Raw genomic sequence first — 23,990 nt, 5'->3', positions numbered from 1 at the left:
ACACCAGATCAAGTCATCAGGTAAAGAGGTTGTAACTTCAACACTAGAGCTACATTAAACACTACCATTCAAACACAACACTGACCTACTCTATTACATGCAAACTGAATAAATCTCACCACAAAACCATCACATACTGTGCCTCTTGTATCACACATCTGTCAAATCTTCCCATTCATACAGACTGACAACTTAAGCTAAACTTGTGGCTTTTACCCACAATACTCAGGTAAGACATTTGGCTGTCACTCACAACACCACAGGGTACTACACTTCCCCACATTTTCTCACCACCGGGTACCTCCTCTTGCTGTCTCTTGCAACATGATTTCTCTCTTCTCCCACATCACACACCAGAGATTATTTCCCAGGCAACTTCCCATGACAGCGTACTACTCTTCCTCAAATACACATACCACTAGGTACTCCAAGCATGCTACCTGTAGAGATTGGGTACTGCTCTTTCCCCCATTTCACACCAGCAAACACAAGTGATCGCTTGCACACAGCAAATGCTCTGTAACCAGTCATGTTTGACAGTTGACGGTTAGTGTCTTTTCGATCAGCTGTTTGCCCACCGCTCTCCTCAGTATGACTACAGATTTTATTTTTCAACATCTATTTTGCGCACTTTGCTATAAATCAATCTTAAGAATTTTAATCCTTTTGTGGATTTCATTTTATTGTATTATTGGTGAGCTTTATAATAAAAAAGGGAAAATGTCTGACAACTGAGGAGGCTCTCCCATGATTTTAGAGGGTAATATTAATGAAGATTTAATTAAGAAACTCATACAGAATACTGTGGAGAAGTGTGGCTCAATGGTTAGAGCGGCAGACCCTGATGCAGAGGTGTGGCCTGGGACCAGGGTTCAATTCCCGCCTCGGCGGGTCTTGGGCTCCATTTCCTCAGACCTGATAACTCTCACCTCGGTGCCAATCTAATCATGGGGTCCCACTCTGTAACTCTGGGCAATAGCTTGCTTAATCTCCACAACGGCCCCAACAGCGCTGGGATGCCTGGCTTCACTTTGGGGGTGCCCAGGAGTGGGCACTTCACAGGGAAAGCCAGGAAGGGTTCCACAGCGGTATGCGTACAGCGCCAAGATGCCCACAGGGTAAAAGTGCGCTATACAAGTACGAAGTTTACAGTTTACAGATGTGTGCCTGGGTACGCGAGGCTATTAAGCAAGAAAAGGCACAGCAGGTTTTCTGATTATGAGTGTTGGTCGCTTTCAGAAGGTGAGCCTGATTCAGCAGAGAAAGGAGGAAAAAAGAAACTAAAAACCAAACACCTGGAGACGGAGCCTATGCGCTCTAATATGATGAAAAGTCAAAACATCTCTTAAAAGGTTCGAGGTCTTAGCATCTTAAAAATGAGTGGTGTCTTATGTGACACAAAGAAGAGAAGTATCCAGGTGGCACAATTGATTTGGGTGACCCTAGCAGCACACAGTTAATGAACACTCCAGTTATGGAGTTTGAGGATAGAAACAAATACCAAGATATATATGACCAATAGATATATGACAAATATGTACTATACCTTAATCATGTGGATTTTGATGGGGATGACCCATTAACTAAGGATTCAAATCCATCTTCTTCAAATGATGTTACACAATATTAAACACCCAAGGAGCTCCGAATGTTGGCCCATGGAAGATTTGGGGAAATTTATAAGAAGGTGGATTAGAAGTCCATTAGAAAAAAGATGTGCTAAAACCAAATGTCCAAGACCAGTAATAAATGATAATCTTTGTGTCTTACTCCCAACCTAGCCCCTAAACATATCACTTTCTTATTCAATATGTGCAGAGACCCACGACAAGGGCTTGAGAGATCACTCAAGATTTGGCAGGATCGCTTCTTGTATGTCATAGGACCCCTGGCAAGAATAATAGAAATGTCTGAAGAGGCATGCATTAAAGGTCTTCTTATAGATGTTGACTTACTAAGAAGCTGGAGCCAGCGTGCCATGGTTCTGTTAGGCAATGCAGACGCTGGGCTTAATGCTAAAAGGCATAAAGCAGTGCTTCTCAAAATCAACCCAAAACTAAGGGATGTAGCAAAAAAGGAAAGTTCCAAGAATCCTAAAGGTTTGTTCTTTGGCGATAACATGGTCAAAAGCCTGGGCAAATATGTAAGTACGTTTACCGCTCTTGACAAAGCCCAGAGTAACGTGTAGAGTTTTCAACCCAGCAATTTTTTGACAGGGCCGGCAGAAGGGGACTTTCTGTCAGAAAACTTCCAAAAGTCCCAAATCAACACCTTCAAACCAAGAGGAGGCTATGGTAGAGGTTACCAAGCTGGTGCCTACTCTAACTTCTACTCACAGAAAAGCCATTATCAGCGGACAAAAGGAAGTAGAAGCTGTAGCCAAGGCCCCTCAGGTCTCCAGGCTGAGTACTAGCAACTTTCTTCCTTCTTCCCAAGGAAATGTAGGGGAAAGGCTCAATTTTTTTTTTTTTCAAGTTTGGGTAACAATTACTCAGGATCCATGAATAGTACAAACAGCACAAGGTTTCACAATAGAACGTCAGGAAGTTCTGTCTCAATTTTTCGTACCAAACAAACTGAACTTGAAAATAGAACGGCAGAAAATAGTAGCCAAATAGGTAGAATCTATGTTGATAAAAGGTGCAATTCAGGAAGTGAGGTTAGAAAACAGAGTATTTATCAGCACTTTCTTCCTCATGGAGAAAAAAGCACAAGGTTGGAGACCAGTAATAAACCTACGGGTTTGAACAAGTTCTTAATTTACAGACACTTCAAGAAGGAAGGCATCCATCTCTTAAGAGATATATTATTAAAAGACGATTGGTTGGTGAAACTGAATCACAAGGATGCCTACTTCACCATACCTATGGCCCCAGAGTCCCAACCCTACCTTCAGTTTACCTTGCGGGGTTGCCTTTATCAATTTTGCTCTATCCCGTTTGGACTTTCTTCAGCTCCTTGGTGCTTTACCAAGGTAATTAAACCCATAGCCTCCTACCTCAGACAAAGGGGTGTAAGAAGGATTTTTTTTATCAGGACAATATTTTGATTATGTACCAAAGTTACTATCAGGTTTTGAAAGACTTGAATTTGGCCTTGTCCCTTCTGGAAAGTCTGGGTTTTGTAATCAACAAAGAAAAGTCAGTCCTTAATCAGTTTCTAGGTTTTATGATAGATAATGTGAATGTGATTCTTCTCCTTCCCCTGAAAAAGATATACAAAATTTGAAAATACATAATATATGTCCTCAATCAGGACTCCTTAAATCTGAGAGAGCTGGCAAGAATTTTGGGCCTATTGTCCTCTTCCATTCAAGCAATTTTCCTAGACCCCTTTAATTACCAAGCACTACAGAGTATACAAGCCAGAGCTCTCCATTCAGGTTTAAGGTATGGGGACAACGTTTCTGTAAATGAAGCGACGGGATAGAACTAACTTGGTGGCTCGACAATTTAGATGCCTGAAATGAGCTGACAGTATTCAGTTGTTATCCAGATTTCATTCTGGAATCAGATGCAAGTTTGAGTAGCTTGGGTGCATGCTTGGGAGTACAGGTGAACATCAAACAAAATACAGAGCCACGGATAAATACTTCTGCAGAATTAGCTATTCATTATTATCTGTAAAGATAAAAACAAATGGAAAAAAAAGACAATCTTGAAAATAAAACCTTTTCAGTAAAAGCAGTCATCAAAATCATGTTTCATTTTTTATCATTTCATTCGTTCCTTTTTTTAAATTCCAAAGTGTTTTTAAAACTGTTCTACAAGTCAATAAGAACAAATTCTCTTGTTTGCATTTTTTTTTTTTTTTTTTTTTTTAAGAACCCCAAAAGGTGAGGGAGGGAGGGATAATGTTAGCCTCGGTTTCTTTAATGAAATCCAGATTCTACTTGCACTAAATTTGGAGAATCACTACTTCATTACAAGACTGGAGGCTACCATTATGCTTGTTGGTAGCCCTCCAAAACCACATCAGTCATGTACTCAATTAGTTTGCAATTCTGTTTAGCAAATCTGGTTGCATTAGACCAATCTGCAGCATTCATAATGTCTTTTAATCTACCTCCTTTCCAAAAGGCTGGGCTGGCCATTGCACCTCTGATAGAAAGAGCACAAACTTGGACAACACAGTACCGGCTTCCTGCATAATGCATTTCACCCACCTAGCAATATAAGCAGTAGTAATCGCTTTAAATGGTTTGACAAAGGTTAGTATCATGTGGATGAAATTTATTAATTCGGGAATCGTATTCCTTCATACAATCTACTATACATAATTCCTTACAAGAATCATATCTTGCGTAAAAGATTGTATCAGACACCGTTTCAGTTCTGCTTGTTATTTCAAATATTTCAAAAGGGTCATAAAGGCAGTTGCTTACCTCCAATGCTTTAACATCTGAAACTCTTTCACAAGAAATCAGGCAAAGTAAGGTAGCTAATTTTAAAGAGAGTTTCTTTAGTTCTAAAAATCTATTCCCTGGCGATGACGACAACATGCTCAGTACCAGGTTAACAGCCCATAACGTTCTATATCTCGGTCTTGGTGGTCTTCTCAATCTGATGTTTTTTAGTACTCTGCATATCAAAACATTCTTCCCTACACTTTTGCCATTAACAATACTGTGACCTGCAGAAATTGCAGATCTGTAGTTAATGGTTCTATAACTGAGACCCCTATCAAATTGCTTCACCAGGACATTTACTACTATAGGATCCTCCACAGGATCCAGGTTCCTCTACATACACCAGCATACCCCGATCTTCCAGATTCCCTTTTACCTATACCTGGTTCCGGGGGCCCATGATTCCTCAATGTGATCCACAGCTCTTCCCAAAAGGCCTGACATCTCTGAAGATCTCCTCTTAATATTTGCATGCAAGAAGGCTCAAAGTCCCTGGCTATACTAGAGGATGCTCCTCCCCATTTGCGTCTTTAAAAAGACCCTCCGTAGCAGGAAGAAAAAATGTAATGTCGCAAGTGAGTTCCAAAATCATGGGGACCCTCGCCTGTGACGCCTAAAACTGAGTTACTAGAACAAAGGAAGATTCTTCCTTCCTCACTTTCTGAAGAACCATCTGAATCATTGTAAAGGGAGGAAACACATAAGCGTCTTCTCCCTTGCAGCTGTGAAGGAAGGCATTCACAACTAGAGCCCCTGGATCTGGCATCCATCTGAAATAGGTCTTTAGTTGAAATGTCGGTCTGCTCTCAGAGGTCTATTTTTAAGGGACACCAACATTGGAAGAGTTTGTTGAAGCAATCCTTGTTGAGCTTCCAATCGCTGTATTCCCTTAAAAATCTTGAATTCCTATCAGCAAAGACATTTGCCTTCCCAGTCAGGTATTCCACCTATGAATTGATTTTATGTTCTAAACAGAACATCCAAAGCTTCTTGGCCAAGATTGCCAGGTCTAAAGATTTAGTTCCTCCCAAACGATTTATATAGGCTACTGCAAAAACATTGCCCATTTTGAATAGAACTGCTCTGCCTTGCAGACGGTGTTTGAAACTCATGAGGTTCCCAGCAGTTAATTCTAAATAGTTTGTGTTGTAACCTCTCTGTTTTTGACCATGACCCACCAGTCTTCTGTACATCCAAACTCGCACCCCAACCATAGGAGCTCACATCTGCCTCCAGAATAAAGTCTGGTGAGTAACCAAATATTGTCCGACCATTTCAGGCTTCTAAATTCTCTTACCACCAAGTAAGCTCCGTCCTTGCTTCTGAATCCAAAAATACCTTGTCCCCATAACATACACCTCTGCGAAGGGCTCCGCATTTATTCTTTGTAAAGCCCGTAGTGTAATGGACCTGGAAAGATTGTTTGGATAGAAGAAGAAAGAAGACCGAATAGCCTTGCCAGTTCTCTGAGTAAAACATTCTCATTTGAGGGCACACCTTATTTCCTTTCTTATCTTGCAAATCGTTTTTGGTGGAAGGAGTAAGAGCACATGGACAGTAACTATTGTGAACCCTAAAAACCTTAGAGACTCAGAAGAAATCAGAAAAGACTTTTCTTTGTTCACCACGAAACCCAAACTTCAAAATCAGAAGTGACTTAACCATGTACAAATCTCTCAAGAGTTGAGTTTGGCACTGGGACACGAACAGGAAATCATCTAAAAAGATGATCATACGTACACCTCTTGCTCTTAGGAAGGATGCTACTGCTCTCATCGCCTTGGTAAAAGACCAAGGTGCAGAAGAGAGACCAAAGGGGAGTGAACAAAACTGATAAAGACGATTCTGCCAAATGAACTGAAGGTAGGGTTGGCAATCTTTGGCCATGGGGATAGTAAAATACGTATCCTTCAGATCCAGATTCACTAGCCAATCTTCTCTTAATAAAATGTCCCTTAAAAGATGGATCCCTTCCATCTTGAAATGTCTGTGAACTAAAAAACGTTTAAATTTCTCCGCTTTATGATGGGTGTCCACCCTTTATCCTTTTTTCGCCAGGAAAATACTGACAGACCATGCATCCCAAGCTCACCTCTATAATTGCCCCTTTTTTTTTGCATAGATTCTTCCTCAAGAAAGAGGTGTATGTATGATCATCTGTTTAGACAAAATACTGATCATGTCTGTGTCTTTAATGAAATTCAGATTCTCTGGACATTAAAACTTTGAAAATCACTATTCTCCCTCACACTCTCCAACTTAATATTGTTGAGCTGCACATGAGTAAAAACTCCATCACACGGCGGGTTGCAGATTTGAGTGGAACTTCGCATTGCAAGCATAACATGGAGTAGCCAAATTTCCGCCAACTCTGCTGGCGGAGCGGAATTTATTGCCCACTCCTACTATAAATGAGAAATAATAATGTACCCTTACCAATGCTTCACCGTCTTTCATATCACCATTAAACGTATTCCTGCCTGGAGCTGCATGGGTCATTTTAGAGTTAGGCTTACTGTAAATGAGAGTTCCTGCCTCTTCTCACTACAGCACTGTCTCCAAAGCATTGTCATTAAGCTTAGGGCTACACACAGGGACCCATCACCTCAGTTCATAACTTCTCTCGTCTGGTTCCTTATCCTTGGCAGGCCTTGCTCACAATCCTCACTGGGCTCCCTTTGCCCAGCTTCGAGCACTGATACCCCTTGCTGGTGGATTTGAGGGTGCAGCCCCAGACTAGTCCTCAATGGTTATAGGCCCATCTTGCATTTCAAGACCGGCCTCTTCCTCTAACAGAAATGGCTTCCAACTGCCACCAGAGTCTTGCCGTATTTCCATACAAGTCCTTTACATCACCCCAAAATGTTGTTTGAGGGCAGGGTTTGGATACAGGAGTCTGAAGCAATTCAGGTAGGAGATATGTTCCTTATTTCATGTTAGGCTATTGAGTTACAGCACCACCAGGTAGGTCCTGCTGGGGCTCTGTCCTCCCAGCTGTAACTCTCTTCTATATTCCACCTCAGACCACATACCAAGATTGTTACATAATCCACCCTTAGTATTCCAGACACCAACTCCTAGGATTCCACAAAACCTGCCATAGCTGATTATATAGCACAGTGTTGATTAATTGCTTTTAGTAAACTGGAACAGTGCTGCATATAATGGTGCAAAACAGTAGAACACCAGTAAAATGGACCAGCAGTAGAAGTGGTTGCCACTGTTTGTATGTAGGGATATTTGTGTAGCACAAACCTAGCTAGAACTCACTGGAGTGCTGAGTGAAGGCCTCTGACAGTCAATGTGCCAATAGATTATATAAGTTAACCGTAGGGGATTGTTTCATGCTTGACAGTTGCATAGGTTGCACTCTGTGTGTGTTGAAATTCATTTGAATTCCCTTTCGATATTGGCTTCAGATGCTTTAGAACTGTCACCTGGTGGCAATTAAGTTGTTTAATTGATGGTGCAAGGGAAGTCGAAAGGGAAATGTTCCACTGCAGTTCTGACGTGTGAGTCACATCATTGAAATGTATGCTCCTCAGTATCCTGGTACTTGATGTTACATGGGCTGCACTCTGCCTTCCACATGGAGTGTGCATGGACAATGGAAGAGACCATCAGTGCACCTTATGAGTTTGTTCTGAATTGCCTTTGACAAGGACATTTTTTTTAGTGGAACATTCACCAGTATTGATGTGAGGAGGTAGCAGTCTATGGTCACAGACCTGGTTCAGTCTGTGTGAATTTAGGCTTTTGAACAGCTCTTAAGCGCTTAGCTAAATTCGCTACTGTTGATGTTCGAACAGTATATAACCAGTACTTCTTTGCTTATTAACAATATTGGTGGGCCACAATATTCTTGTGCTCTCTATTCCAGTGTACAGGCAACATGATCAGGTTATGATGCTGTTTAGACATTTCCCATTCAGGTTATCCTCAGTAGCAGTTGTTCATAGAGGCAATAGAATGTGCGGGCACATAGCACAACAATGAGTAGCAGGAGTCCAGGACCTCTCGATCATCATTCCCACCACTTCCATTGGCACTTTTTAAACTTTATTTAATTAGTATGTTTTTGCAAAATCAACTGAATGCAAAAGGCACAGCAACTATGCAACATAATATGATATATCTTGACAACATATTGCATTCCCGCAAGAAGTGGTCAGTGGGTCAACGTACATTTTTCTAATTTGCATTTCAACAATTTTTTGGGCACAAAGATGTAGACTGACATTATTTCTTCATGGCGTGAAACCAAATGTTAGTAAGAAGCTGGGTAATACATTGGAGTCAAGCCATTCTGTTGGGTGTGTGGTAAATGTGGATCGTAGTGTTCTCAAGTGTCTAAGGTAGAGGAAAATGTCAGATTGTGGTGTTGCCCAGTGACTATAACTGTGCAAGTGACATAAATGTGTTCTCTGGGTATAAATCTCCCATACAATTTAGCATATGGTTGGCCAATTGGTGTTAAGCCTTAGGCTGTGTCGTAAGTGAAAGGTGATGATTGTTGGGGTACTACACTGCTTTTGCACCAACAGTGCTGACCAGTCAAAGCCTTGCTCAGTTTGCGCATGACACTACATCCACATATGATGAACGTTTTGCTTGACCACGATCAGCACTGCACCTAAAGGACACAATGTGCCTTTCCATCACTCAGACCCTAGGCAATCGGCTAGTCTATTAACCACACCAAACAACATTGGCATGAATAGCCCTAATCAGACCTTGATTTTTCACTTGAGGGCACCCTTATCGTATTCTATTGCGTAGGGCATTCCCAGCTCATATAGACTGTTTTTCAGGCATCACATTCCTTGTTCCACTAGTTACCTACATTTAATGTTTATTGCGAAAGTTACAAACTCCCAAATGTTAAACATGTATTAAGACACTCAGAAAAGTCAATATCATAATGTTTGTTAGCATTTTAACCATAGCGGTTACTCTGTTAGTAGGTGATGGCCTTGCTTTCTGAGTTCCAGTAATGATGAATAGCTTGGATAACAGTGCTTAACTTTAAGTGATTAAGAAATCAGGTCAGTAGCCTTTAAGTAGGAGTTTGCTAGGGACACATTTAGGCACCAAACCTTAATATACAGCCTTACTGAGTCCTAAAACTAACATCGAAGGGAGCATATAACATTAAGAACATGCATTAACTTAAGGGGGTCTGTATTTAGGGGCTCATTACGAAGCTGGCGGTCATGAGACCACCAGCCTTACAGTGATGTTCGGACAGCCTCACTCTAGACGGTCTGACTACCACATTACGACCCTAGCGGTCGGACCTCCCTCACCGTCAGGAACATGGTTCCCGATGGGCTGAAAGTAATCTGAGTTGTGTTCAGCCACAGCAGTGCTGCACTCTGCGCCATCGTGCTCATTACAACTCAACTTTTCACAAGCCTTTTCATGGTGGGAATTCCCTCCCTTTGTTCCCGCCAATCAACCTGGCTGGAACATTGTAATATGAAGGGGGGGGTGGGAACGCCACCGGCATGAGGGCAGCGTCCTCCCTGCAAGTTTGGCAGGGGTTTTTCCAAATTGCAATAAGAGGGGTTGTGAAAGGGGCACCACCCTTCAAATTAAAAAAGGAATAGATCAGTTGCATGTGATTGCAACTGCAATCGCAAATCATTGATGAGCTACCAACCCCCAGCTTGGGGTGGTAACTGAATCATAGAGATGTCCCCTTGCAGTACCTCCCCCTTTGCAAATCATCTTGGCAGTATTGGTGGGAAGCAGGCAGTGGTCCACAGGGCCACAACCTGCTCTCTCTGATGTCTCACCAAATCAAAAACATTTTTGTAAAAGCAGCATGTGCTTTGTTAATGGGCATGGGCATTAAAAACATTTTCAAATACAAAATATGTTTATGTTGGAAAGCAAATATATGGACTGAGTTTGTAATTCACTTCCTCAAACAACCAGTTTTCTTTCTCCCAACAAGCTGCCAAATCCCAGGGCTCAATTCACGAAAACAATATTAAAAGTGCGGACGGACATTTGCATCACTTTTCTTTTAATGTACTTTTCTTTTAATTCACAAACCGGGTCATAGTTCCAGGGTGGGGGGGGGGGGGAGGGGTGTTTGGGGTGTTACAAACCCCAATTTTATTCTTTAGTAAATAGTTGGGTACAAGTGCTTTCAGTCGGGTAATGTTTAGTGTCTGTCGGATTTCACCTGTGATTTTTACGTGGCCACACTGACAAAAACACACTCTCTTTCCCTCATCTGTTGTTCGCAGGCCTTAAAATGTAGATTAGTTTGAGAACTACTGTATGTTAAGAACCCCTAATAAACTGTTGTCCTCTCACTTTCCGTTGCCCCTTGAGCCTCCCTCCCATGTCCTGCTTTTCATGTAATGAGTTTTATGTCCGAGTGTGATTGTTGGGAAATTTGAAGCTCACTACGACCTCTCCCTCACCTCCCTCACCTGCCCCCCCCCCCAAATCATACTGACTAAGCGACACCCCTGTTGACAAATGTTCTTAGATGTACACTTACAAATCTGTACCAGGTGCGGTTTTCTGACATGCTAATGGGAGGGGCAGGTGACATGTCCTGCGGGCTCTTATTCCTTCTGTGCTGGAATATACACACACACTGCCCTTTCCAGACAAAGGGAAAGGATTCACTTTGCAATGCACATTTATTCCCTCCATAGGCAAAACATATTTTCCAGTGGAGAAACCCCTTCCCCTGCACCCCACTAAATGTGTGGTGATCATGTCCCCTTACCTTCATGTAAGGAATAACTTTCCAACCATTTCAAGGATTGGTGATGTGCATGTAAAAGGCAAAAAACGTGTTGTAAATTTGACTTCCCACTTCTTGAGTGGAATTTACTCCCATAGATATTTCTGCATTTATGATCGGAATATTCACAGTTGTAAATCCATTTACATCACCAGGAATCCTTTTGCGAACTTTTGGCATGGGTAAATTGGATATTTTCATCTGGATATGTTTATGGTTGAAAATACGTTTGTGAATCGGGCTCATAGACTTTAGACTCCAACATCATGCACAGGAGGTAGAATGGGATGGACCAGGCTGAGGCTGTGCCAGATCTTTTAAGTCTTGTCACACATGCCAAGTTCAGTTCCAGTCATAATTCATACACAGTACTTGCCATTCAAAATATAACTTAGCTAATTCATAGCACTCGTAGAGCTGCACTCAGGCAAACCTAACGTCCAGTGTTTTTTTTACATATTTCAAAAGAAAGAACTAATAGAACCGAGAGATCACTATCCAAGATTGACTGACATATTATTGGCCTCTGATATGATCAATTTGATAGCTAACTTGCATTTTGGACAGCAGTGTAACCCGGTTAGCAAAGTCATCAGCAGAATGTGTCCGCATTCTTTAACATAATCCACTCTGCTATAGGAAGAAGAATAAAAGTGGAAAAGGCAACCTTCTCAGTTACTCTGTAGTGCTTTCTTTCCATTTGGCTTGTTACTATTAATTTATTCTTGTAGGAACCCTTGGTGCCTTCATGATAAAGGCAAAATGCCAGATGGGATAAGGGCTTTATATTCAATGTTCAAAAGAAATCTTGCAAATTATTGTCAGACTCTACATTTTTGGCATTAGAACTTGCAACCCATCAAGGTCTGCAAGACCGAGTCTATACTGTTTGAAATTATTCAACTTTACCTGTTCACCAGGCCTTTCACTTATTGCTTACTTGCTTGTGCGTAATAGAAAACCAGATACTGCTCTGATTCATATGCTCTTATTTAACTCCTAAAGCCCCATTCACAAAGGTAAATGTACAGATGGAATTTGTCGCACACGTAGATGTATGCCTAAATCAAGGTGAAAATTTCTGCCTAACTGTAATTCACAAAGCCCAAGCAGAGTTTTACACCTAGTAGTTGTAAGGCCTGTTCCATGCCTTTTACATGAAACCTTTGCCTATGTGGTGTGCAACTACAAATTCAAAAGAATAAGTAGAGTTTAAAATATATAGTTGCAATAAATGTCAATGAGGGGAAACAATGTGCCATGTAAAATCATTAGAAATCAAAATTGCTGAAACATGCCATTAATAAAAATGCATTGTAGAAAGTACAGCTTTAACAATTGATGGAAAACCAAAACTATTTAAGAGGTTTCAAAGGCCCTCATTCTGAGTGCCCTGTTACCCAGGAGCTACTATCACACCTTGTAAATATAATACAGCAAGCTGCATTGTTTACCCGGTGTGGTGTTACCTTTCCATTTCAAGTTTCAAATCTGTGAATGGAAGCTAATGCAGCAGTACTTAACACTTTCTCCCTTGCAGTCTGCAAAATGTGAAATCTTTCAGTGTTAAACCACACAAAGGGCCTAATTATGAGTCTGGCGGTCAACAGACCACCAGACTCACAGTGGCGGTTCTGGCCGCTGCCAGTTTGGCGGTCCGACCACCAAATTAGGAGTTTGGTGGTTGAACCACCAAACCACCTCCGTCTCCACCAGTAACAGTGTTCCAGATGGGCTGACTGCGGTCCAGGTTGGAATCGGCCAGTGTGACACTGAACTCTACGCCGCCTTGTTCATTACAACCTAGTTCTCCGCCGACCTTTCCATGGCTGTTTCACCAGTGTGGGGAACAGGTGCAAGGGCCCACGGGGGCCCCTACACTGCCCATGTACTTGGCATGGGCAGTGCAGGGATCCCTCTGCCCATCACCTTTGCAATGCTGTGCAGACAGTGAGCTTTCCAAAGGTGCTGTGCACCCTGCAGGTAGCAGCATTGCCGCCGGCTCGATTACATGCCGGCGACAATGCTGCTGCCACTTTCCAGCTGTGCTGACTGGTGGAAACCAGGTAGGAGGGCAACCTTTCCGTCGGAAGTTCGGCAGACAGGTCATCCTGTCAGCCAAACTCGTAGTCATGCCCAAAGTCTTCCAAGTTTTACTCATTAAATATGAGCTGGAAAAGCGTGTGGTATTATGCACCCTTTCAAGCCTGAATCTGGACTATCTGAGGAGTCACATGAGGACCAATGTGTCCTTAATATTGACTAGAATCTTGGCATTCCCCTTGTCCAAGAAAAACAATAAAAGTACCCTTAAGCAGAAAATAAGTACTGAATAAAGTGCAAACTGTGCACAAATGCATAAAACAAACATGCAAACATATATTTATTAACTTTGATCACATATAATTTATAAAACATACAAGACAAAAATACATCATTCAGATTAAAATTCCATAAAACTACATAAGTATTCTGTCTCAAACCTTTCCATCACACATTATAAGAACTTGAATTCATGTACATGTTTTAAAATTTCAAAAAGCAAATGTGGCAAGAAATGTGCAAACTTTGCTCATCATTGCGTTGGTGAATATACTCAATCGAAACGATCTTTTTTAGGACATTAAAATTATATGTTTATCTCTCTCTTCTGCATTTTATAGGTTTCACGATAAAACCTTGAAACAAAACAAACATTCAGTGAAGCTCATAAAAAACATGATTTTACATTATTTTTGCACAGAACGCACCAAGCCACAAGTAGCGAAGATAGAACAGAAAAAACACGGAAAGAAAATGAAACAAAAAAGTGCCCCAAGGTGCAATAAACATTCTAGTACCTAGCTGCTGAATGACACGCCTCCCTGTACCACAGTAGCACTGTGGGTTTGTATATATAAGAATATAAAAATATATAATGGTTTATCAATAACTAGCCACTGCCGACCTGCTCCTCATACATTAATATAAAGGAAATGTCTAATTAAAATCGGTTTTACCGTGCTTTCAGTCAAATAGGGTTATCAGAAACTCCAACATGGGCCAATCATGCGAGCTACACCTAGCAGTTCCTAAAACAACACATAAACCAGTTTATGACTAACACAATATCTCGACCTCACCCTTCACCGCAGCTTACAAAATCATGTGCCTGCCGAGCCTGTACTCCGTGCTCCTCACCTATCAGAGTGAATTTTATCTCAGACTCGCCCTTGCACACCATGGTCAAGCAACTAAAGAGAACGTCACTCCAAACTTTAGTCTTTATATACACACAAAGCACTATCTGTTATTAAAACTCACTCACTATCAGGTGCCTATACTCAGAGGCGGTAAACACCAATTCAGCCGCTGTCCTGTTAAAAACAAAAAGGCTTCAGTAAAGAATCAAAAACAGGCGTCCTTTTGAAATGGTCGCAATCGCCTCCAACACCATATCATTTTCTATTGTGTTATGTCATGTTTGGTCCTAGAAAGGCCCTAAAAAACAGCCTTACCCACTATGCATAAGAAGACAGAACCCACAAATGTCAAAAGAAACAAAATAAGTGTGTGCATCTACCAATGTCAATACTACTTTCTAAATTCTTAGATACAAGGTGGTTCTGAGACATAAAAAATACTACCAGCCACACCGACTGGTGATTTGGATTATAGTGTGATATCGACATGAAACAACAAATACAAAAACCTATGAGCGGAGAGCATAGCTGAATAATTCAGTGCTTGGATCTATTTAAAATATGCATGTTCAAAAACCTAATATAATTTTTTTTAAAGAAATCACAACAGCCAATTTTACAAGGTCATCTAAGCAACTCATTATTAACTAAAACCCTACTTTTCTTCTATGTCAATTAAACCTTTTTTACGTGTCATAAACAACATGCCAAATTGTTCTCTCAACTTTCTTTTTCTTACAATATTGCCTCCTCTTAGGGATACCTTTTCTGAAACATACCATTTAACCTCATTCCCATTAAGAATCATAGCAAGTTAATGCTCAACCGAGGGGGCTTGAAACTGCAGGTTTCATGGATGAAATTGTTAAAAATCATAAATGCAGTTTGCCATTTTCTAGATCTTCATGAAAGCTTCAGCATACGTTTCCAGCAAGGCAGTGCTTCTTCACTGAAAGAGATCCCTTCTTAAACTACACTATGCCACATAAACCCACTTTTTCCTTTAAAGTATAACAGAATTCCTCATGTCTTTATGAAAGCAGGCATGTCCACCTATTTCTTGTTGATTGCAGTCTGGGAAGAGGTTCTAGGAGGAGAAGCTGAACAACTAGAACAAAGTGGCATTAGCAGTTTGCTTGCAGATAAAAACTAGTCTCTCATCTTGACCCTTTTCCTACCTTTTGCCAAGAAGAACCATTGAATGGTTTGCAGTGTGCCAGCTTACAACAGAGCCATTAGCTTAAGTTAGTTTGAGGTTCTCTCTCAGGCCAGGAAAGTTTAGTATTCACATTTAATCTGATCTGCATGAGGAAGTTATTACATTTCAGAGCAGATCAGTTTAGGACTGGGGGATTTCTAATATTTTTACTTCTTAGATTGTAATAGATATGGACTATCTACAGATTTAGTACTGCAATTTTTAGTACTTTCTGAGCAGTTTTGCTCACGTTTGCTTAACATGCTTCACCGCTGCTAATAATATCCATTCCCAGAAGATCTATTCACTGTTACACCAGTGGAAGTTAGGTTTATTCAAGGTTACCTAAATTATCTGTGGCTCTGTTTGTTTGTATGACAATATCACCAAATCTTGCCATCGGGTTCTCTCTTGATTCATGCATTTACTAGTGCATGGGTGCCGCCGGTGAAGTGGGTATCAGACCTTTTCTTCTGATTATCTCAGGATAGTGCTCTGTCCATTACCCTGGTGGCCTGATGTTCTTGTGTATAATATCTCATTCCAACAAAAGGTAAAGTTTTTGAGCTCACGAAACGTATCAGAAGGGGCAGCGACGTTTGAAATGTATGTGTAGCACCATCGTTCATAAACCAAGCCCCCATCTACTGACCACATAACCTCTTTTCACTTATAGATGCTTCTAGCAATCTCCCAAAAGCATAGAAAGTATGGACACTTTATATTTGTGAAATCATCGTCCCCTTCTGTCTAGATTTGTGTGCTAGTCACAGGTCAGGTTACAGATACACGTTAGGTAATGGCAACTGCATGTTTTTTTTATTTATATATAATTAGAAGTAGGGTTCGTAAACGTTTGGTAGTTGTCCTATGTTTTCCAAATGTCAAATCAAAGCAGAGAACATGTTGATGACAGCATACTTTTTCTGAGTTTATTCAAATATAGTTTATTTGTGAATGTTGTTAGAACAATGAAATAACCAATCTCTCCAGCTTTTCAATTTAAAATGTGTTTTAGATTTGATGTAGTTATAAGTATTCATTTTTCTCTTTGTCTTTAGCTCTTTTCTACTTTCAGCTTCTGTTGTAGGAGTGACATTAAGGGCAGTGCTTGTTGCAGCATTGTTTATTTTTGCTTGACCAATCTAGTTCAGTGGCTGTTTAATGTCATGTGCAACAGCACACACACACACACACACACACACACTCTAGTAACGAAGCAACCTACCTACGATGAATTTCTCTGTACAGTTGGAACGGAGATGCATCCAGACATGATTGTTGCCCATTTTATTTCCCCTGATGACGGGTTGGGCTTGGGGGGGGGGGTGAGGGGAGGGGACAGCATGATTTCGGACTTGTGAACACTTTAATTGTGGTGCAAGGAGTACTTCTTTGTTGCAGTGGTGCAGCGGCCAACATGGGCAGGGAAAATTATTGATGGTTGCCACGCCCTCAGTAGGACGAAGATATTGAATGTGACCTGGTGGTTCATCTACTCTGATGGTGTAAACCTAGTGCTCCCCCAGACTCTAAACCCTTCTGGGGACCCGCGTTTTTTTGGCAGAGCTGTAGCACTTCTGATTAATAGCTGTTCTGCTCTGCCAAACTCCTTATGCGGTTCCTAGTGGTTTACTTCACTATTTGTACTTCAACCACTGGCACCCTCGCGAACACACGACTGCGAGTAGGCTTATCACAGCCTTGACATTCAATATATGTGACTGTATAGTATGTGAACATAGTAGACCTAATCAATGCTCTGATTTACTGTACTGTTTTTAAATAATTATTTACCTTCAGGTGCTTGTCAATAAGAAGACTCCATACTTCGGGGGAGAGTCTCTGTCTATGATTGATTACATGATGTGGCCTTGGTTTGAGCGAGCGGAAGCCTTTGGTGTGCAGGAGTAAGTAGTATTTTTTTTAATTGCTCTGTTTTGAACATGCTCTAGTTTTTGTTTCAAGTTTCTGTGGAAACCTGTTCTTCTTGTATCAATTTATGTCCTGCAATTAAATAGCAGGGTTTATTATGTCGTCACAATGTAGTACTATAGATATAGTTAAGAGCTTCAGTACTGTTGGCCGTTCCCTTCCTTAAAAGGCAACCTGTAGAGGCTGAAGTCTGCCATGTAATAGACTCCCATATAGTACAATAGTGACCAATTTGCCATTCCAGTGATTGCACCAACATTGTAGGACGAAGAGGAGAGTAGATGGATAAATGTAAGACACTATTCACTTATTAGTCATGCAGCTATGAACAGAGAAAACAAGCAGATGATCAAAGTCAAAAACGTAACTAGGGACGCTTCTGACACGATTTACAACATAAATAACTGGAAGACTGATGCAGATGGCACTGAACAATTCATTAGACAGACAAGCAATTTATTTTCTCACCCAAACGAATATGGGGGTTGATTAAAATAAAGATTAAAATAAAGATTGACATTACAGCGTAACCTATCGTAAATAAGAGTAATATGTTCCAGAAATAGGGCCAAAATAGTGGCTCTGTAACAGAACTGCTATGCCAGAGCCCAGATACTTCATGTGGTTCTATGCCTGCTTTTACCTAATGTTTTGAATTCAGGTAGACTTTAATATGAAGCTGGATTGTAACAACACATACCCCTTTTCTGGAGAAAACTGTTTTCTGCTTCCCTAATCTACTTGCTTGCTTTCTCCTTGAACATGGACTAACACCCAGAAGTTGGACGGGTAGTGATCCTATGCTACTGACATTTTCGTTTGTTCTCTTTTGAAATGAAGGTGAAAAAGTTCACTGACTGTCATAGTTCTTTGGGGAGTTTATGTAAAATTATTTTAGCTATTTCTGGCGATAGGAGTGGTGAAATATATTTATACCTTACAGTAGTATGCCTCATATTGGAAGTCCCTTAACTTTAAATGTGTGTAAACTAGGACAGAATGAGAATTTTACTAGTAAACGGAGGGTTGTGAGCATGGGTCAGTTTGGACAATGGTCAGATCTCTCTGTGAATTTTGAGAAAATTGCCCTAATTGTCATTTCAATTTATTCTTCAAGAACGCAGTGGAGCTAATCTCACTGCACCATTGAAGTGTGGATAGACATGGCAAAATCATTCCGGAGAACAGGAAAAACATATCAGGCTTTAGCAGACCAAAATTTGAGTATATACCACCAGATACATCAAAATACCATTTGAAATTCATAAACAGCTAAGGGCTAGAATACACATTCATGAAATAAATCTATCTAAGACCCAGTGGTGACCCCAGCCGAAATCTATAAGTATTCCTGAGCTTTAATCGCTGAGGGAAAGGTACATGTCTTTCCCCTTAGGCTTAAAGTGACCTTTAACCGAGCAGGATTCAGGAAAAACTTCAGCCGCCAACTTCTGAAACAGGCTAAAAAGCTGTCTAAGGTGCCATCGGCGCTCCACTGAAACATGGCAGAAATCTGGTCTAATGACAAAAAGAATGCCCATCATGCTCTCTTTTTGCTTTAGAACTTGCTTTCTCAAAAATAGCTTGCCGCAAGAGAACGTTTCGAAAGTACACTGATGTGTCCCTGGGCTTCTCTAGTTCTGCATCCTGTCATTTCTTGAGCATGAGGGGAAAATGGTGGACTCGCTGAACCTCCACTTCCCAAACCCACTGGGAGATTGCAGGAAAACCCCCATTCAAAAGAGCCATCATGAAGACCAGAATGTCGTTCCCCTAAGCCCCTTCTGTAATCTCCAAAAATCTTATATTGTTCCTTTGCTGGCTGTTTTAGAAAACTTTAAGCTTCCCCATGACATCTGTCATCACCGTATCTTGGGTTACTTTCTAAGCCTTTAATTGCAGCAAGCTTGGTCTTGACTAATTCAGTTCGTGCCTCCACCAATTAAATCCTTTTACCAATTTCAGGTCAGGCTTTGTTAACTTTCCTAATAGCTCCTTGTAACTTTATAGAGGCAAGACTGGCTTGTTGGCTGTCACTCCGGACCTCCTCCTGCAGTTGTTTGATAGACTGCAGAATAAGTGCAATCAAAGGTTCCTTTGCACGAGGAGAGCAATTTATGGTGAGTTCCTGAGACTAGCCCTCCAGTGATGATAGAGACCCAGGTTTTCTCTCAGGGTACACCTGCTGCGTGTCGGAGCACTACTGAGGCTCATTTCAGAGGCAAGGTCATCTACAGATGAAGTGCTACTGAGGTTTGGTAAATCTGAGTCATCGGTCAAAGAAAATAACTTTTCCCCAATATCGAGAGACCCAGCGCCGGCTAGAGCTTTCCCCTCTCCCATGCTTGGCAGAGTGAGATCCAAAGTCAGCCAGGATTCCTGTGAACCAGTTAAAAGATCTTTATGGGCAATATTATTAGTGGGGTCATCCCAACTCACCCCCCCCCCCTTTCTGGGTCCAGCTTTTGCTCTACTAAAGTATGGCCTCCCCAAGTCATCCCCCATCTCCTTACCGTGCCCCGTACTTGTTAGCAGAGCAACCACCAGGCTATTATTAGAGTATGCCTGGGTGATTTCCTCGAAGCCTGCTGAATAGCCCATATACCCCTTCTCTTAGAGACCTCGTAGTGTGTATTTAAGGTTTTGTCTGTGATCCTAAAATTCTGGGGACCAGCCGGCTGAAGTTTTATACACCCATGTATAACAATTTGATGTTGCCAGATTTATTTAATCTCTCGTATTTCTCGTTGGAAGGGGCAATCGTGTGGGGGAATTTTTTTCTTACTGTTATAGTTTCTTTTGAGGAACTTAAAACGGCATACGATGTCAGTCAAAGGGAGTTCTTTATATATCTTCAAGTCTGTGACTTTCTCTACCGGAAGGGTGGGGGCCCTTCTGGGTTTCCAGAGTAGATTTGGTCGCCTTGCTAATAAGTGGAAAGCCTTGCTCAATCTGTGAAATATGGTTTACTGAACTCATTTATGAAGGACAATCTTGATAAGCGCTCGGCGAAGTGGCAGGAGAAACTGGCTACCTTGAACCCTACTTTTCCAGGCTCACTCTCCTCCTTGCTCAATCTGCTTTTCTTTCTCCTAATCTTCATGTCCAACATTATAGAACCTGTTTTGACTTGCTTTTCAAGCCAGGGAAATTTTCAAGTGGGGTGGAGATAAAGTGACCCGGTGTCCACGATGCCAATTCTTTGGGGCAGATTTAACTCATATGTGGGCTTCTTGTTCTGACTTGGCTATGATTAAAGATGAAATTTCGAATTTTTGTAACAGTAAACGTAAGCTGAAGGTATCCCAAACTCCTCACTGATCCTGCTTGGCATGGCAGGGGTTCCCAATAATACAAGATCATTTTTGTTCATCGACATGGCGGTCTTCCTGTTGTGTGTTGCCTCGGCCTGGCTGGACCCCAAGCCTCCAGTTTTTCACCAAGGTTGGCTCGGCTACTGGCAATATACAACCTCGAAAGGGCCTGGTATCTACGGAAGAGACCAAGAACAAGAAAAGGGGGTTAATGATTTGGGCTCCCTTGGCTGAGTGGATTAATGGGCAACAGGGGGTGTAGGTGTTGGATTTCCAACAATGAATTTTGGGTTAAAATTAGTCCACATAATTATTGAGAATGGTCTCTTTTTGTATAATAGAACTCTGAGGTAATATGAAGTAAGGTAGTTACTGCACAGTGCACTTTGTTTTTTCCTATCCTTTTTATAATCGTATGAATTTATTAATCCTTTTTTCAAGCAGTAACACAATTTGGTATTACAGCATTGTAATATGAAATTATATATGTACTGTACTCCTTTTTGTGTTTGGGGGGGGGATTACATTTTCTTTAAAAATTTGCAATGAAAATGTGTTGAAAGAAGTGTGGAGAGACAATTTGGCTTCGATATTGGTACTGGTTCGATCTGTATGGGACCATCTTTGTCACATTTGGGATAAGGAGGATTAGTAATGTTTCTTATTGAATATGCACTGCAATACTTGACTGGGATTGGTTGAACACCCAGTAGTTCGCCCTGTCACACAAGTGATCTCAATATTAGGGTGCCTGGTAGTCAGATGACTAGTGCGTGAAGAGACCGTAACAGTCACATGGGGTCGAAACGTCGACGAACCGTCCCTCTTGGTTGTTATGTGTAATTTAACTTCAGAGGATTTTGGATAGAGGTATGCAAACCCTCTTATTCATTTTATCAATTCATGCATGCAACCACTGAGAATTGTACAGTGTCTTTTATCCATGTTTTTTGTGATAATAATTACCATTGGAGCACTGCCTTGTCTGCACTTAGATCACTTATTTTGTTGATTTTTACACTTGATTGGAGTAAAAATAGTACAAGATACAAACCGTATCGGTCCTGTGTTTTCTGTTCTTTGTAATTGATTTTGGTCCAGTGAATATGTCGGAGTAACTTTGGGTTCTCCTTGAGGACACATAAGAAGATCACATTTTTGAATGAGTTCCATAGCTTAATTGTTATATTAATACATACCTTCCCTGGTCTACTTGGGCAGATAGGGTTGTCCTTGCAACTTTCAAAATTGTAATTCAAAATCCAACTTAGCCACAAAATAGGATTTTTATTACAATTATAACGAAACCAAACGTGAACTGATAAAATTTTCCCATTTGGAAGTTATCCTTATTAACTGTAATAAGGTAACCTCAATGTTCTCCTGTGTGAGAGGTAGGCCTTGCATTAGTGTAAAACAAATTTGAGTTCTTCACCTTCCGATCATATCAAACGTAAAACTACACAGCTTATTTTTTAAATACTTTGCACCCTGCCATGTGGGATGTTAAGGATCTACCCTCAGGGTGACATGTATGTTTTAAAAGGAAGATTTGGGCTTGACAAAAGGTGTATTTTGCCAGGTCACATTAGCTGTTCAAACCTGCCCAAATAGGCTGCAGCAGCAGGACTGAGAGATGTTTAAAGGGCTAATTAAGTTGATGGCACATTCAGTGCTTCAGGCCACTAGTAGCATTCAATTTACAGGTGTTGGGTACATGTAGTACCACTTTACTAGGGACTTACAAGTAAATTAAATCTGCTAAATTGGGAGAAACAAATGTTGCCATGTTTTAAGGAGTGAGCAAACACACTTTAGCACTGGTTAGCAGTGGTAAAGAGCACAAAGTACCAAGGTCAACAATAATGAGATCAGAAAAATATGGAGGGGTAAGGCAACATATTTGGGGCAATACCACCCTAGGGCTGACAGGTCTAACACTGTTTCTTAAACAATCAGCATTTCACTGTTGGATTGTAAAGACGTATTGTATTATGGCATTTTTATAACACTTATCTTGTGTCTTTTGGGACTCCAAATGGCTTAACACTTTCACCTTTTCGATTTCATATTTAGGGAGTCCAAGCCTAGGATGTGCAGTATAAGTATAACACCTTCTCCTTCACTGAATCTAGGGTGGATTAGAGTGAATGTGTCTAACCAAAGTAAGGGCCTGATTTAGAGTTTGGTTGCCCCAAGATTTCTTTAGTGTCTAGAGGAAGTGCTAAATCCGAATGACATTCAATTGCTGCAGTTTTCTCTACCACCACACCATCCCCAGATGTGGCTTAAATTCCACATGTGAATTTTCATGTTCCGTGACTTCACAGGTCTTGCCGGATATTGACTCGTTATTTACAGTTTGCCTGTTTTGGTAATGTATGTGTGAACTGTAATACACCATCAAGTTTTAATGACCAATACTTTCTATCCTTGCTTTTCTACAGCTGCTTCAAGGATACGCCAAAGCTTAATGCCTGGATTGAAACCATGAAGCAAGACCCAGCTGTCCAGGCGACCATTACAGACACAAAAACATTAAAAACATTTTTGGAGCTGTATTTTAGTGGCTCTCCTGATGCAGAAGACTATGGCCTTTAAAATAGTGCATCTGTAATTGCGAATATGTTTATTTGTTACCTGGAAAATGTATTCTGTGTCACTAGATATTCAAATTACATTGCTTCCCCCAACCCCACTCCCCAAAAAGGATCACTGAAGGATAGGTGTCTTGTCTCGTTTCCTTGGAAGCAATTAACTAATCAAATGTAATTTTGTCTGTGTGATTATGACTGTAATTGACTTGAACACAATATGGGTATTCGGAATGAGTGTTGGATTTCTGCCTGCAATAAATTGTACACAAAGGCTGAAAGGTGACCAGCTTCAATATATGTGAATTGAACAAATAAATCAAAGTCTTTCATAGGTTGTTCAATCATTTAAGTTTTTCTTCATACATAAATATCATAAAGAAAGTCAGAAATACATACTGCATTCTCAAAGATTAACTTTTGCTGTACAGGTCTTGTAAAAAGAAAGTACACTTGCTGTGATTATTTAGCACACATTGGAAAAGCCAATAGGTTTCGGCTCCAAAAGGCTGAGCTGTAGGCTTTGTTGTTTGCATTACCTTACCTTATGTCAGAACGGCAGCCAATGCAGATGATAATCCATTTTTGAT

At 40.9% G+C, this 23,990-nt stretch overlaps 1 protein-coding gene across 3 annotated transcripts in view; it reads left to right on the top strand.

Annotated features, from left to right (window-relative positions):
• The window catches only part of LOC138300274 (glutathione S-transferase omega-1-like), a 62,639-nt gene extending 38,905 nt beyond the window's left edge, over positions 1–23,734 (top strand). For all 3 annotated transcript variants that reach the window (XM_069239441.1, XM_069239440.1, XM_069239442.1), the window contains exons 6-7: positions 17,361–17,467; positions 23,254–23,734. In XM_069239441.1, coding sequence (XP_069095542.1) covers positions 17,361–17,467; positions 23,254–23,407 — 261 coding nt within the window. In that variant the 3' untranslated portion in view covers positions 23,408–23,734. The remainder of the gene's footprint in view (positions 1–17,360; positions 17,468–23,253) is intronic.
• Positions 23,735–23,990: the final 256 nt, after the last annotated feature.

The sequence above is a fragment of the Pleurodeles waltl genome, chromosome 6 (assembly GCF_031143425.1).
Source record: "Pleurodeles waltl isolate 20211129_DDA chromosome 6, aPleWal1.hap1.20221129, whole genome shotgun sequence".
NCBI classification, from domain to species: domain Eukaryota; kingdom Metazoa; phylum Chordata; class Amphibia; order Caudata; family Salamandridae; genus Pleurodeles; species Pleurodeles waltl.
Note: the sequence above shows the minus strand (reverse complement) of the source record. Positions and strands in the feature narration are given on the sequence as shown.